Below are 17431 nucleotides of genomic sequence, written 5' to 3'. Positions count from 1 at the left end.
TTCTTTGACAAATTAGCAGTTCGCTATTTTTCCTGGACAGCAACTCCATGTACAATATGTGATTATTTATTACCAGTGGTTTGGTTTATTGCTATGTCACCAAATAGCCAATCAAATTGCAGTGGGCCAATAGCCAGTCAGTATAATTATATTAATTTCTAATTTACTCAGTACCATTAAAACCACACCACTTTTTTCTGCTGCCAGCAGGTGGAGCTGTGCCCCGCTTGTCCCAAATGACCCTTCACCTTTGAGAACAAGTACTGTGGATTTTGTCCCCCATTTTGTAAATGGTTACTGCAATTAATATGGCATGTGAGTATGTATGGGGATAGACTTGCAAACATTTCCATTAATGTGTCAGTTAGGTAAAGGTATGTGTTGGGTAAAAGGCTAATCATTATATTGAAAATAGCTCTGGTTTTAGGCCTTAGGCTTTTAATGCTCTTTAGCTATTTTGTTTTGTTTTGTTTTGTTTTGTCTGGCAGCTGTTTGGATCATCATACAGGAGAGTACCTTGCAGACAGCAATGAAATTATCTGGAAGAGACATCAGTGAGGTGATAGAGTCAAAGAATGATTCAGTCTTAATGCTATTTTTCAGTTACAAATAGTTTATGTTCAGATTGGTCAAATACGTAAGAAGAAGAGGTTGTTTTTGGTGTCTTTTTATTCAGTTCCTGCAGCTGTGTTTTGTTAAGCAGTACCTCATGCAAAATCAATCATGTAACAGACCAAGCTCCTATAAAGTTCCAGCTATATTTTTAGAATCAAACTACAGTTTATAAGCCTACTGTGCCGTTTATTAGCTTCTTATCACTAAGATCAGTCTTAATAGAGTTGGTGTCACAAAAGTGGATGAAAGTGGATCTACAGCAGTGATCAACTTTTCATATCTCGTCACTATTGATGGAATAAAATATTGGCATGTACAGTACTCAGAATTAAATGTTTTTCCATTCTCTTTTACATTTATGGGTTAAAAAAACAACACTATCTTATTAGTTACAATTGTAAAGGATTTCAACTTTTAAATACCCCAGTGTGCAGTTGAACTACTGTATTTTCAACTGATACCATGTTAGTCTTGCTCCATATCATTGTTGCAGTCAGGTCTGAAGTGCTTCTTCATTTTTCCTTAAATGAGGTTTTTCAGTGTAATTCAGTAAAACCATAAGCCAAACACTTTTTAGTCCATTAACTGAATTGTATGTGTACTCTCAGCATTACTCAGTAAAACTTAAAAAAGGTGTACTTTTCAGTATTAAAAGCTAAGCTTGATCAACTTACATACAAGAGAGACACTGACTGATTTCATTTTACACCTGAATTAAACAATAACTATATTACAAAATGCCTTTAATCTTTAGTCTTTGTTTTACACTGCACCAAAACTAGAACAGTAGTTGACCTCAGTGCAGTATGTACTCTCTATATGCCTATACAGATGACACGTCCATGGCCTTCTCTCCCAGAAAGTACATTAGCATTATAATGGTGACCGTTTGGAGAACAGTCGCGTAAATTTGTAACTTTATTTGACAGGACCTGCCATGAACTTGGAGCATGATCAGTTTGGAGTTTGTGGAATTGTCGTGGAAGCTTGAAGTCTTTGTCAAAATCTGCATTTAAATACACTTGTACATCAAATGCCTGTGCTAATGTAGCATCGGGAGTGCTGGGGTTTTATCTGATGTGATCTCACTCTAGGTAAACATCCGACCTGGCGTGCAATTTTTAGCAGCTGCACAGGGAATGTAATGACTTTTCAACAGAACATACACTGTGTACAGAGCAGCGTACGCAGCAGACTGGACTTTTATGACCAGTCTTGGATGGACAGTTTTGCATTGTAAAAAGAACATAGGAGGAGTTTTAAGATGGCAAAAAAGTATGAATTAACCAGCCCAACAAAAGCACTGGAGATCTAAAGAGTACCCGTTTTGCCTGTGACCAACACAGCACAGTTTGTCAACCTGTGTATATACCTCAGTATATGCTAAACTAAACAGCTGCTCCTGGTATTCATTTTCCTGTGTTGTCCTTTTTTAAAAGTAATCTGCTCCATCTTTCTGTTTTGTTGTTCTCTTTATGTGTAATTGGTTTTCGTCTCCTTAGTGATTAACAGCCAACCCACTTTGTGCTGCACAAACAAACAGTGGCGCTTTGTTCAGCCAGAAGCATACAAAGGTTCACGCAGTGACGTCTTACAGCAGCAGCATCTGCACCTGACAGTTTTGAATTTTTCTATTTTCCTCTCAATGAGAGATGTTCCCTAATATCAACATGTGGGTGCTGTAAAGATATTTGTCTGGTTATATGTTGTAAATACAGTTATTTAATCGTAGAGGACTAGCTGTTTTATTTGTCAGGAGTCATTTAGAGTAAATTGTTAGTTAATTTTGATCTTGAAATTATCTGTTGTGTCTGCTTCCATTATTTTGTCCACCCCCTAGTTTTCCCCAACATTTGATGTCCTCCTGTCCCGATTGCATGCTTCTAGTTGTTATCTTTTTTCATGTAATCCATATGTCATATTAACAAGTGTGAGTGCTGAACACACTCCAAGGAAGCCGACGTCAACCTTCACAACTGAATTTAAAATCCATTCATAGCTTGTTACTGAATTATATATTTGAATAACTTTGAAAGTACTTATTTTTAAGCTTCCTTACAGTTTTCGCCTTTATTACAATATGTCAAAACGTGCCTCCAACTCTCTAATTTTGCAGTTTATCAGAGCTGTGCAGCCAGGGTTTAAGGTTTTAACCAGGGAACGTGACCTAGTCATATTAAAACATGGCCGTTTTAAGGGATATATTTTAATCTGATTGTTTTCACATTTATATAAGGAAATTATGTACATGGACTGTAAATGTAAATGTCATGTGACACTAGAGAAGTTCTGTCACTCTGTGTCCATGTTCAGAAACTTATTCATAATTCATTCCTCTACTCATCAACATGGAATTCAGTCGCTGGCACAAAAATATATGTAAGACAGAGACGTATCACTTCCATAATTATTTAAAAACACTACTTATTCCAGCAGTTATTTCATGTCTCATGGAGCTTTCTGACAGACGGAAAGGACCCTCATTAAGCAGGGCTCGCATTTATGTTGTTTTGAGGGATGGATGTTTCGAGCCAAGACAAAGTCCAGAGACAACGGTTGGCCATCTTGTTTTTCAGACGCAGAGCTTGCTGCGGTCTGAGCTGCAAATTTCCAAGTGATTGTTTCTTTTCTTACTTTTTACCATGCATTTGCTTCACACACCATTAAAGATTATACACCTGAGAGTAACTTAATTAGCCTTTCTTTTTGATTATTTCATTATATTTTAGGAAGGGTATACAAGTAATGTAGTTAAAGGACATACGAAATGTTTTCAGGGTGAGCATACAGTTAGATAAAATCACTTTAAGACTGGTGTCATTGTGTTTTTAACAAAGTGGGAAGAATGGAAACTTTTGCTTATGATGAATTTACAAGCAATGTATATAGAGCTTGTTCCCATTTTCAAATCATAAAAACAAATCCACTGAAAGGGCCATTATGTAAAATAAATAAGTGATTTCCGTCCAAAAAAAATCCATCCGCATTTATCTAATTTCTCAGTGTTTGAATGGCATTATACAATAACCACAGAGACCTCAGAAATGGCTGAATTCAATACAGTATACACACAAATGGGTTGATGGTGAAATGCATAGAGAGAACGCTCATTTATTTGAAACAGATGACAGGACTCTGCCTTTTTCATTAGTTCATATAAGGAGGCAGTATTTTAGTTGTTTTTTGTCCTTTTTAAAATAGTATTTATCTATTCTCCATGTCTGTAATCCTTATTCAGAATTGATGGCCAACATTTACTATGTTGATACTGGAATCTGGCTGCCATGATTCAGTATACTGTTATCTCTCATTAAGTGCCATTAAGTTTGAGTTATTTTTGCTTGAATTGAATTGTCTTTTACTATGATAATGATTTATGGCAAAACATTAAAGTGCAGAGCAATATGTGCACTAGCATTTCATTGTGAGGTCAGTTCAAAAATAGCACTTTCTTATCATAATTAAATAGCATGAATTTGTCCTTTTTACAGTACTTAAAGCTTAATTAAGCGATATTTTAAATATTACCATTAAATCAAACTACTCGTGCAATGTGAAAGGAGTGAGGATCACAGTTCCCTGCAGTTCTCTGCAGTTTTTTTAGCCGCTTTCAGCTCATTGTTTCGGTTTAATGGTCCGATAAGACTCAAACAGTGCAAAAGACAGCCACTCGTAGGCCATGAACACACATGAAACACAAATGCGTGTAGCTTACCTGTCCACTATGTGATGGTTGTGAGCTGAACTAAACAAGTGCTTAGTTAAGAAAGCCATACATTTAGCAAGCTAAATACGCTTAGATATTTTTGTATATTTTTGGATCAGAGTTAGCTGCAATGAATACTGGATTTACATTTCACAGTGAGTGGAAAATGGGGCTTCAGTGGTATGTCCATATTGCTTTGTCTCTGCATAGCGTAGTACGGTGTTCGTAAACTAATAACCCACAAGATGCTCTGTTGTTGTTGCTATGTTTTGGACTTTTTTTTCTTCCTTAGTGGTCAAATGGAGCAGCTCTAACTTTGCTTTTAACTGTTTTAAATACTGTTTCTAAGAAAATCTTTCAGACCTGTGGTCAGAGATTTCGCTGCTTTCGACATACCTGTAACTGAAACTACTTGGCATGCAGATCCCAATGGCATAGCTGTTCTTTGTACTCCGTGTTTCTCTAAGCACTCAACACAGTGTCAGATGAGGAGTGTGCAGAGAGTAAGAGACAGAGGCAGAGAGAGAGAGCTGCATTTGGTTACAAAAGTAAATATTTTTGAATGATTCAGGCCTCAGTGAGATCCCAAAGTGGACGTCGTGGTTCCTTTAGATTGTTTTTGAACAACCACATTCTTGGAAAGTTTCTCCTTTGAGGATGTGACCCACTTTGACTTGGTATGAGAACTTGCTGGCTTATCTGTGGATTGGGTCAGTTTGTTACAGTCTTTCCTCCATGGGTATTTATGAAAATGCAATTGATTCATGTTCACACACTAAGAGCACGCACTAATTAAAGTACTTATCACATGAGGTGAACTCCCTTCTGTTGGCCACAGAGCTCACCGCAACAGTTCCATAATGGGGGGCATAAGGAAGTTATAACAATGTAGAGGAAGTGTGCTAGTGTGCCTGTCGGAAATGAGTGTCACCTAATTGAGTCCTGAGAAATGGGGTTAAACTAACTACAGCTGAATTTCACTCAGAGGTATTTGGTATACACATAGCTTTGATCTGTAGAAGCAGGAAATTTCAGTTTTGCAGGTACAACCACAACAGTATGTAAACAACTCACTTAATGGTTGCGGTATCCCAAGCTTGTCTGTTGCTGGACACCGTTTGGCATGATGAAAAGTTGTTTCCTCAGCATTTTATATTGCCCCTGAATTCTGCTGCCTACACTCTAGCTCTTTAGTGGCACATTTGCAGAATTTCCTGTCCCTGAGTCCCAAAGAAAGCCGAAAATCAAACATATTACAAATATTTACACAGCACTTTTCACTGTGAAATATCATTGCCTTACCCTGCCAATACTGAGATTTTCTTGAACAGAATAGAGGCAAAAGTGAGAACTTTTGGGTTGTGCATGTGTCACTTTTTTGTAACAGACTGGTGCTATGGAAACCGATGTGCAAATTCAGAAATTGTATTTGTTACAATAATGATGATGGTTTAGCTGTTTTTTCCAAATGCGTTCTGTAATAATTTTTTCAACAAAGCCTGTACATTTTTAGCAAGGGAAATATTTTCCAAGCTTCTTTTGTTTGTGGTTCTAGTTCAGTATTTTAAAAGTATTCTTTTCAAGTGAGCACATACTAACACACAGTCGTATCACTATCAAGGGGCTGAAAGGGCATAAAGTTACCTTAATTCTTTATAACCACTTTTGACACTCTTGGAGTTGCTGACCAAATATTTGGCACCGACCTTCCCGCTATGGATAGAATTCACCAGACAACTTCCTATTATGTGAATTTACCGCCACATAGTTGGCCGATGTTTGACTGACTTCAGCTCTAAACCCTCGATGCAGTCTAAACTGTGCATAACTCCTCAGGCGCTGTGCATAGCCAAAAGCTTTGCAAACGAACCAACAAAGACAACACACAGCTTTTATATTGTTACTCCTCCCAAACAACTAATAATGGAAATGACTGTCTCAGTACTTTAATCATGCTCACAGGGTGATGTGATGAAGTCTTGTTTATTTTAGCCCTAATATTTCATTTTTAAGCTGATAAACCCATTTATCTTAGAAGCCACACATAAACTGAGTGATAGTTTCCATTATAGAAAAAAGCCTACATGTCTAACCTCTGCTTTATTTTACACTAAATGTAACTAAACTCTTAGCCTGGCTTCACTGTATATGCATATGATACCCATGTGAAATTAATAATCACTGCAAAGGTTGAAGGAGAATGGATGCTTAGAGACTTGGAGGTTCTACTCAAGTTCACGCAAGGCTCTCTTAGTCTGAGATATTAATGCCAAATGTGAGTCACCCTGCTGCCTGGTCTGGCCCTCACCAGAAGTCATCAGTTTTCCCTGGTTGCCTGGGCTTGGATCTGATGTTCACTGGAACATGCTTCATATACAGAGCAATGTTAACTGCAGAGAAACCACATCTGGAGTGTTGTCTGGATGTGTGTCTCACACTTTGGAGGTAGGCCAGTCTACTTCTCTGTGTGTGCTGGTGACACCACAGGCCATTAAAAGAATGATGTTTGCACTGCACCAGGGTTCTCTAGATCTACCAAACTGTGACTCTGCAGCGTCCGGTGTCATGTTCAAAGACGGAGACAGTAGACTTAGGCTGAAAGAACAACTTAATGTGTGGTCATGTGTGACCATTGTGGTTTACTTTTTGCATGTTCTTTGGAAGTTTAAAACAAATATAGTGTAGATGGGCCTAAGACCAGTCAGTATAGTGTCAGCTGTAGATCAAAAGAAGATCCAAACATTTTTGGCATGCCACGGTGAGCATTATGCGTTATGCTGACCAAATTCACTCTGTGATCACTGCATGATAATGATCTCAGAACGGATCCAATGCAGCAACCCGCAGCAAGATGTAAACACTTACACAGTGAACAAAGGTCCATTGTACTAATAGTAGTCCATGTGTGAGGTGTTAAACAATAATTTCCCCTCATGCTACAAGGAATACACAAGAATACACCACCATCTGTATCAGTATACTAGTCATTTGAAACTGAGATCATCACAGGCAGCAAATTCAGTTCACCGTGCATGCCACCAGTAAAGGTAACATGTTTCTGCTCAGGGAACAAATGTTAGATTTATCACATGTGGTGCCGTGTCCATACGATATGAGTGGGTTGGAAAGGGAGAATGGCTGGGTTGGAGCCATAGTCTATACACTTTACATATAACTGAATGAAGGTTGGATGGTGTAAACATGTTGAAAATTTAAATCACCTTCTCTGTGCAGAAGTGCAGCAAGTCAAAGTAATATTTTCCAATTATGCCAGCATCTGATCATTGTATATGCACATAATTTTGTCAGTAGATGAGTAATGATAATTGATAAGCTTCACTGCAGCTAAATTCTGTGTGTAGATGGACAGGTTGTGGCAACACAGTGTTTACTGTACATCTCAACCCCCTCCCAAGAATTTTTGAGGACACGAAACACCAGCTTGTCCATCATTCACAGACTCACACTCCCTCCTGTCAGGGTCTTGGAAGCGGTCAAAGATATTTTCTCTGGCAGTTAGCATTTTTCAGTCATCATTTACAGTCCTGATGAATTTATTTCCTCCAGGGCGGCAGAACCCATTACGCCAGACACTCCTGCGGGTTAAATAGGGAAAATGAAACACTCTCAGGGCTGACTAACTTGCTTGCCTAGCAACATTAGGGCCACAAACAACCCATAATGCAACACTCTCTGTAGAAGACCATGGTACACTCTCTCCAGTGTACCAATTTAAATTAATTTTTAGAGCAATGCTGTTGTCTGTGGGACCAGGTGATTTAAACTCGAATATTGCAACTGATTTGAGTTGCATGGCTGGTTTTAAAGTGGTCGCTGAACTGGGGAAACACTGAGTTTTAGAGCAGGGAATTAATCAGTATGTCTGTTAGTAAATAAAGCCTCCACTGCCTTGGAATTTAATATACTTCTACCTAGGTAGTTGATATGGTTCCTGGCGGTGACCTCAAAAGTTGTCCTTACGGACTTCATTTCCCTTTTACCAAAGCCAAAAGTACTTGGAAGGTTGAAGTGGATTATATCATGATACTGACCAACTGTGCCTACAGATGCGGAGCCCTTATAACATGGGTCTGAAGATATGCTATTGTTGTCGAGAACTATAAATCCTAAATCAGTTTTTGATTTAGAAAAAGTGAAAAAAAAATTACAGCTTGTCGAAACAGCGTAATTTCTATAAAAAACCCAGAGTTTATGGTTTAATTAATAACAGTATGTTCTGTGTGACCTCTCCTCAGCCTGCACCAAATTCTATGTTCAATTTCAGTCTTTTTGGCAAAAACACCATTTAACTCAGCCCAAAGGAGGAGTAGCAGACATGAGCTAAAATAGACATTTAGTCTCGCAAATAAATGGAGAAAAACACTGCTCTCATCCAGAATACACTTTTGCTTCCCAAATGGCCTAGTCAGCTGGGGCATTTGGTATTAAATCAAACACTGAAAGAACAGTACCCTGCAGATTACAGCATTAGGTCGGTGTCCTACTGTGTTTGGATTGAAACTAATGATTTATTGTAATCATAAGAGCTGAGAGCAATTACATTATTTTTTGTCATTGATCATAATAGATTTTTTTTTTTTTTGGACTTATTTAGGTTCTTTTTTCATGTATTTGATAAGTTCACTGAAAAAATCAAATGTTGCACTCATTTTTGAAATCATCATTCCAGTTGTATTGTATTGTATTATATCGTAAGCAGTTGTAAGTTACCATTGGCAATGAATGGTGTGGCGGGGCACACTAACGCACTGGGATCTCAGGTGTGCCCTGCGAAAAGCGAAGCAAAATTAAATTGCTTACTCAATTCAAAACAATTCAGTGAGCATATAGACAAACCTGTTCTGATAAGTTAAAAACCACGTCTGGCAGCTCATTGTATTTACTTGCACTTTGTTTGTTTACATGCAGTTATTTGATGTATGTTAACGTAGTGCTGCCTCACCTATGAATGCCTGACTACAAGAACTTTTTGAGATTAACAAGATAGAGAATACTTAATTAAGCTAACTGACCTAACTGTAAGGAAATCAGCATGAAGGAATATGAAAACACTAATGGTGGGTGTCACTGTTATGAAGGATACTGTGTTTCTTGGAAAGCAGAAGCCATTAGCATGCATGCAAAATCCCGGTCTGTCAGGTTTGCGTCTGAGAGAGTAATGACTTTGGCTGCAGGTCTTGCCAGTAAAAAGTGTCTCCGTGCAACTTCTTCTACTTGAAATCCAAAAAATGTGTCCCAGGACAGAACAAAAAGATGGTCAATGACAGCCCTTTGTCAGCCGTGCGGTGTCTCCTAAGTAATGACTCGACATGTTGAGCCATGATGAATCGGCACACAGGTGTCTGGAGAGGATGTGTCCTGTTAGTGATGGATCCCCGGCGCAAATCTTCTATCAACACAACATCCGTAAAACGGTTCATCAGTGGGGAGTTTACAAATTCGTTTCAAAGTGATTTGTTTATGTAATATTTGGTTAATGAAGAAAACATACACTAGAAAATACAATGAGGCTTTTTGTAGCAGTTAATTTCTCTCACGAATCATTTATTTCACCAGTGCTGAAAAGGCGTTTGCCAAACAACCCTGTCTCCTAGAAAACCCATTTATATATCATGAAATTGTTTTCCCAATTACGTTGGCAAATGTTTTTGCTGCCTGGATTATGTTCAGAGGGAAAGTTTTTTGAGTGAATGAAGCCCAACAGAGTCGCCGGGAGATGGTAGGGGTCAATTGCAGCTGAGGACTGTGACTGCAGTCGGTTCACATCCACAGTCCCGTCTGTGGTTAGAGTTAGGCAACAGAAGCGCTTTGGGTTAGGGAAAGGTTCTAATTAAATGTAAATAAACTTGTTATGGGAGTCATTGTTAATTTTTTCTGTATTAAACCAGACCATGATCTTTCCCTAGCCTTGAACCAAGTGTTGTGAACATAACCATGAAAACTGTTTAATAATGCTGTGGTCACTACATGTTGATATTGTGCTGTAAGATCGGATAGAAAACATATAAATGTTCTGCACATTAGTAGGACTGGTTGTGAAGAAATTGTAAAGTACAATGATTGACGGTCCAGGGCTGAAGTCTAACAGCTCCTGTTCACCAAAGTACAGTTCCAGCATCACTACAGCTATCTAAAACTGAGAATGGACTGAGGTTGGTCTTTGCTCTACATCTGATCTCTTTTACAAGACTGATAATCGCAATAATCCTGGTGAAGTGGCTAAGAGACTGCACAGAGCAGCAAGCTGATGTTTCTTGGGTCCTTTGCTCTCTCTGTCATCTCTTTGTGATGCTGACAGTTTTCTCATTTCTTTGCACTGTGACTGGCTTCCACACATGGACTGCCAAGCACCGTGCACTGCTATTTCCTACGTATTCCTGAAGCCAGGGACTTTGTAATGTCTTGTTCTGATATTTTGTGCACACACGCTGATAGTTGCTGTGTTTTTTTTTTTTTTTTCATTCTACCTCAAAGTTTTCTGGATGACTTGCTTAAGAAGAACAGTAAAAACTAATGTTACTGCTTGTGTTGAAAACTAAGCAGCTGCAAATTAGAGCCACAGACAGCAGGTAATTATCTGGATATGTGGTTTGCTCTTCCTCAATCTCTCCCTTGACTCTTACAGATAAGTACGCTCTGTATCCATGCAAATGCTTGGCAGACAGTTCAATTCCTTCTGGATGAGAGTTGGGGGGGGGGGGGGTCTCTCTCTCTCTGTCTGTCTGTCTCTCTCTCTCTCTTTCCCTCTGTGTGTGTCTCTTTCCCTCTCTCTCTCTTTCCTTGCTGGCAACAGCGTCTGTACTGTTGGCAGGAGTGACCAGAATAAAAACAGCAACACCAGACATAGAGGAGGAAAAAAAGCAAAGTGATCCATTGAACCAGAGTCTTCGCCCTCTCTTAATTACGTCGAGTCTCGTATCTTTTCCCTTTTTTTTCACCATTTTCCCCCACTCTTTTAGACTTGGGGCTAGTGGTAATTAGCTACAACAGAATAAAACCAGCTGATCGGGAGAGAGGTGGTGTATTTTGGAGCGAGATGGCTAACAGAAACATTCTGTTGCTCTTCTGCGGACTCTTCGTCTTAGCTCTGATTCAGCCCTCTCTTCAAGGAGGTAAGTGTATGCCACAGGTGAACTGAGCCATGATCTTCCTTGCATCAATCACTGACTTAGAACAGGTGCAATTTTTTTTTGTCTGTGTCTCTTTGTCCCTCAGAAACATTAAGCTGAATTTCTTAAGTAATGAAAAGTTTTATTCATGCTTATCAGGTATCAAGGAGTACTTTCACTTATTTTATTGAAACCTTTTATACAATATATGTAAACCATATTTATCGGTTTAAGTGTAACTTAAAAAATAATAATGTGTTTAATACTAACTTTGATTTTGTTAATTTTTTTCTTTTGACTTAAGGCCAGCTGTTACGTAAAAAAGACAGTTCTGTAATTAAATTGTTATGTATTTTCGGTTTGGTGATTTAAATAAATAAATAATATAAAGCCCCAATACTACAGTCGTGAAATTTAAGGATTGTTCAGTCTGACTGAGCTTCTGCAGACGTCCTGAATAGTGGTGTTCCATCACAGCACTGTTGAAGAAGACGCTACGATAAATAGTAAGGATGTTGTTCTTTGCATCGTATTTACATGTCCATCGCTGCTGTTAGAAGTGAGGTTCAGCACTGACCAATGCACAAACAGATATTGGTGTCCCATGCCTTTAAATCAGTATTGGTTTTAACCGTAAGAAAAAATCGTACATCATAATCATATATAAAAGTGCTAACAGGACATATCATTAGTGTGTGTGTGCAACCTACATTTAAATTCTAAACTAACCGACCATTCATTTTGTGGTTCTCTATTCTAGTTTCTCATGGATATGTATTTTTAATGTATTTCAGACAGTGAAACTGCATCCTACACACACCTATGCCTACATAATGTATGTTTGCATGGCTACAGACCCTACCCTTTATCCTTCCCTGTCAGGAAGTGAAGGTTGAAGCTGGGAGTGTATGTGAGTGTCACCTTGACAGCTCTGACAGGGTCTTCTCTTGAAGTTAGAGTGATTTGCAGATTGGAGGGGTTAGTTTCAAGTGCAGCTTAAAGTTGCAGCTTATCTGTTTCAGACAGACAGAAAGTGAGAGGGAAGCTGTGAGCATGCCTTTCCTTCCACTCCCATTCAGCCTGTGTGTTTGCTTTTTCTCCCCTTTCTGCATTGCTTTGATTCGGTCCTTGGTCTTTTTTTGACTGAGATTCTCCAAGTTATTCAGCCCCCAATTGTAAAAGATGTTTAGCATCTGGGGCTGGGTATGCTTGAGTCAAATTGTTGTCTCTATTTGCTTAAAAGTCACAGCTGTTTATTTTCCTAGTCTTCCAGTGTCCAAGTGTCCTTTTTAGGTACATTAGATTAAGATTGTAAGATTCCTAAAATAAATATTTTGTCTGTATAAACTCTCACTTTCCCCTGCTTCTTGTTGGCCTTGTGCAATTTGATCATGTTGACAAAGTCTATAAAGTCTGTCTTTGTCAGGTCATAGACATGTATCATCCAAAAATTTCTCTGCCCTTCTTCTCTCTGTTTCACAGCAGATTTATCCTTTCTTCTCTGTGCCAGCCACATTTCAGTTGAGATTTTAAGGTGCATTCAGGCAAAATATATAGCAGGTAAAGGAGCCAAGAAGTATCAGAGGCTTAGGAGTGCAGCTTTGATCTCAAGTGAGTGTTGAATCTGTCAATATCAAACATTTCTGTGTCGCTCAAACTAGTTCCATCTGTTTCTCTGCACTCTAACTTGGAAAAAAAACACTTGGCTTGTTTGAATGCTCAATTATCTGTGAGAAATATGAACCTCATTAACACCCAACCACTCATTTAATGCCTCTGCACAGAAAACACCTCTAACGCTTGCAAAATTCACTCCTTGAGATATGATGGAGTGCAAGGCTGGTCTGAATGTTTTCCATCAACAAGTGTAAATGAGTTATGGTCCTTGAGGAAACGTCTGTGAAAGAGTTTGTTAATAAATTTCCCCTGTCATGCTACACTGTGACCATGTGCAGATATGTTTGTTGTTTATCCCTGGTACATTGACTTAATTTACGTTCTGCATACAAACGGCATCTGTCACATGGATACAGTGAGTTGGATGTTATTCTTATCAAAATAAATGTGTGTTGACGCAGCTTCGCCTCAATGGCCTCTATTTTTTATTGCTGCATTTGATAACCGAATCAAATCCAGGCCCAGATGGTAGACCACAAACATTCTTTTAATTGATTCCTCAATTTTGGAATTTAATCAGGCTTATTCTTCACTGCCTTAATAAAAAGAAGAGTGAAGGTGCTTGCAAATTTGTTGTGAAATTATTCCAACAGTGAGGGAATGTCAAGTATCCCATCCCTCTGTATGTTACCTTGACATGCGTCGTAATCCTCCAGACAACCTCAACAACCGACTGGTGGACTTGTGCCAAAGTCGTTAGTTTGGCTTTTAGGAAAGACACACTTAATGGCACAACTCTTATGGGCAGACAACAGTGGGAGAAGGGAAAATAGTGTTCCTCTGTTCCTTCACCATCTCCAAAGATTTTAAGAGGTTGTGTGATGTTTTTTTAGTACTGCTGGAAGCAAGTTTGCCTCATTTGGCATTGTCAAGGTTCAGACCGAAGACTTCAGAGGAATTCAATGCATTAATCAGTGATGCTCACCCGGCTGTAGGTGAAGTTAAATGAAATCAGTGCAGATTGGACGGCATGCCTTGGCTGTCATAAAACACTTGGGATGAATTGTTGCATTAGTGCAACATTACTGGTAAATACCGAAACTGATTGTTTTATTTCCCCAAAGATGTGGCGCCTCAGGCTTTATTGGTAGCGTGTGCTGTGAACACCTCTTTGGCTCTAATCTCCCTTCTGGCAAATTTGAGCGCCAGCCACAGTGTACTGAATTAATGTGACACATAGTCATCCCAGCGCTCACCAACTCGACACTGCAGTTTAAGCAATAGACCATTTTAAGTACAGTGTGAGCAAGACACAGCGGGTTTTTCTTCAGTGTGGTTTTTCTTCGGTTTTTTTAGCTTCTTTAATGCTGGACCCACAAAGCCATTTCAATTTGTTGATTTTGAATGGTATGGTGTAATTTACAGCGAGGTGACCTCATTCAGTGCTCATTTGCGTAGCAGCCTTTTGGTTACAAGCAGTGATTGACATGAGTTTGCTTTTGTGAAAGAGCTGTTATTCCATGCATTCATGTCTTACTCTGGCACACGTCCTGGGAAAGTGTTAGGAGATTGGTTTTACATCAAAGCATGTTGCCTGGCCGGGAAGTCAGTCGTTGCATTGAAGCTCCCAGCCAGAAGCCATTACTAACATTTTGGCCAACAGATTTTACTATCAACATTTATACTGTAACTACCGTTAAGAGTGTTGTTGGGACCAGAGAATGGATGAGTTGTTTTAATAGACACGAAATTCTACAGGACTACACTGCACAAAATGTTTAGGGTATAACTCCTTTGCACCATACACATCATTTTTCTGATGGCTTCTTTAATGCAGTCCAATTCCTTCATAAATAGATGACAGACTCATTGAATTTCTTATGACTCAGAAACCTACAGGCTTCTCACAAAGGAATCACTTTTACATACGTAGATACAGCATGTGCACAATGTGCACAGTCAGTGTTTAGGGTATTCACGTAGCAGCGAGTCCTCACCATTGCTAGAAAACATATCACTTAATAATTTGTTTAGCTCTTGCTCTGTAGTTGTGGATAAATGTCAGTCCTAGCATCTCCCACTAAAAGGTTTGGTCTGCTCTCAACCAGTGCCAAGTGTTCAACAAAGGAGCACATTAACTCAGATGATTCACTCCAGCCACTCTGTGAGCAGCCCTCACCAGGCTGTGAGCCGTTAGGACCAGTCTCACTGGGCCAGCAATCTGAAATGGCTCCTCTCAGGAATGTTTTCATCTCGACCCTCCACCGCCTGCTGACGTCCAAGCTTTCCTAGGTTTACGGGCAACACGAGCACAGCATTAGCATAAAAATGTTTTTAAACAAAAAACCATAACTAATGAGAAAAGATTGTAAAATGAAATTCTGATTAAACACATTACGTCATGTTGATCAAATCCTCTGGCATGAAGACATTGAATGCTGTGTTGTATTAGTTTCAGTGCACTTTTTTCGTGGGAGGCGGTTGGGGTTAACATGGCACCTTTAGGCCTTTTGCATCCAATGGTTGGTCTAAACCAAACAAAACTGCATTTTTGTAAGTGTTTTGTTAGATTTTAGCATCACAACTACAGCAGAACATCTCCAGTTCCCACATACCCTCTTTGAAATGTCTGCAGACTGATGGTGAAGTTTTTCTGTTACCATAAATCACTGATTTTATGCTTTCCCCCTTCGTCTTTGTAAAATGCTTTTGTCCTTGCCAGGATAAAACTAAAGTGGAAATGTCAATATCTTATTCATAAATATGATTGATGGTGCTTCACTCGGCCATGGTCTTTCTCACAGTTCAGATGCAGAGCCAGAGTTCATTCCAGGGCACAACTTAAACATTGCTTCTATTTTCAGGTGTTGCATCATTTAATTTCACGTATATATTTAGAGATAAAGCAACAGTACATTGTATTTGGTCCAGCATGTCACATCTGATGCATGTTTTTACAAAGGCAAGAGAAACGCAAGGCAAATGAGACTGGGAAGTGTGTAGTGAATATATTTTTTATGGCCTTTTTAACACTGCACCCGTAACTCTGTCAGTTCTACTGTATGATATTATCAAAATAAATCAGTTTCTGGAATAGACTCATAATATGAACTGTTTGTTCCATTAGCGTGTAGTGATTTTACATGGCTGATGGTAATCTTCAATCATGGCCTATTTGTTGGTCATATTCAGTTCTCATGTACTTACACAGAAGAGCCCACAGCTGTTTCAAACCATTTTTTTTAGTTTCTTTCCTTTAGTTGTAATGATTGCCTTGACAGCTTCCAGCTTTGCCCAAAGGCAAACAATGACAACATTAGGTCTTCTTGGTCGTTAGAATATTGCAATCTGTTGACTGTGAGCCTTGTTGCCAGTGCATACTGCACCTCACACTGATGTTCTGCTTTACAGAAGTGTCAAAAAGAAAGTGAAGTCGGGTTGGGGTGGGTACAAGAATAAGACGAATTTTCCCATTTGAATTTTTTATTATCTGAGACGCTCTGTGCACTTTCTTCCTCCAACGCCTAACATGCTGTAGTAAATAGACAGTGCGAGGTGTGACTGATAGTAGGCCATCTGTTACGTGTCTGATAGGGCAAGATGTAAGGGTGCCAGGAAGCACAGTTTTTACATCACTGTTTCTCTGGGTTGCAGTATGAGAGCTTTCCATAAAGACAGGACCGAACTTTCTCTTCTGACAAAGTGGTTTGGGATACAAGTGAATGCAGCAATGCTGAATGCAGTTGTTAGTTTGCCAAAACATTTTTTTTTTTAATTTTATCATAAGTGGTGGAAATGGTGGTTCAGAAATGAGAAAATATGAGGTAGTTGAAGTGGTGTAAACATTTATTGAGTAGTTTTCCTTAGGACTTCCCAAGCTACGTGGAACACAGCACTGTGAACATGAATGGTAATGGACCTGTTAGTCTTTTGTAAAGCATGGGGAATGCCAATTAATTTTTGTGAGGTGCAGTGTTGTGTATGTACTCACAAGATTGTTTTGCATGCCTATGTTCTGTCAACTCTTAGGCATGTAATTATTTAGTACAAGACCAATTATTAAACAACCACAGGGTCGTGGAAATGTCACATTACTCACCAGATTGTTATAAATGACGTAAAACTAAACTCTTGAAAGCTCACAAAGAGCAATTGTAAAAACTGTCATTAACATGGGAGGTACTGCGGAAAAACCCGTCACTGGCTTTGGTTTGATTCAATAACAAAACAAGTTTTGTCTTACAGTTTCCTAACCTCTCTGTTATTCAGTCATTATTTATTGGCTCAGTAACCCGTATTCCCCTATAAAATTAAGTGTTTTAAGCCAGTATAAATTTTCCACTAAGTCTGTAATTTGTAGATA

The 17431-nt window shown here is 38.9% G+C and overlaps 1 protein-coding gene across 14 annotated transcripts in view; it reads left to right on the top strand.

The window, feature by feature from the left end:
- The first annotated feature begins 265 nt into the window (after nt 1–265).
- elna (elastin a) overlaps nt 266–17431 on the top strand; it is a 59245-nt gene continuing 42079 nt past the window's right edge. For 9 of the 14 annotated variants that reach the window (XM_040131083.1, XM_040131088.1, XM_040131085.1 and 6 more), the window contains exon 1: nt 11178–11454. In XM_040131083.1, the coding sequence (XP_039987017.1) occupies nt 11379–11454 (76 nt within the window). In that variant the 5' untranslated portion in view covers nt 11178–11378. Of the gene's footprint in view, nt 316–11176; nt 11455–17431 lie in introns of those variants that run through there. The other 5 variants (XM_040131095.1, XM_040131084.1, XM_040131092.1 and 2 more) reach the window with 3 other exon arrangements.

This window comes from Xiphias gladius, chromosome 7 (assembly GCF_016859285.1).
Source record: "Xiphias gladius isolate SHS-SW01 ecotype Sanya breed wild chromosome 7, ASM1685928v1, whole genome shotgun sequence".
NCBI classification, from domain to species: Eukaryota; Metazoa; Chordata; class Actinopteri; order Istiophoriformes; family Xiphiidae; genus Xiphias; species Xiphias gladius.
The sequence above is the reverse complement of the archived record's forward strand: the minus strand, read 5'-3'. Positions and strand labels throughout refer to the sequence as shown.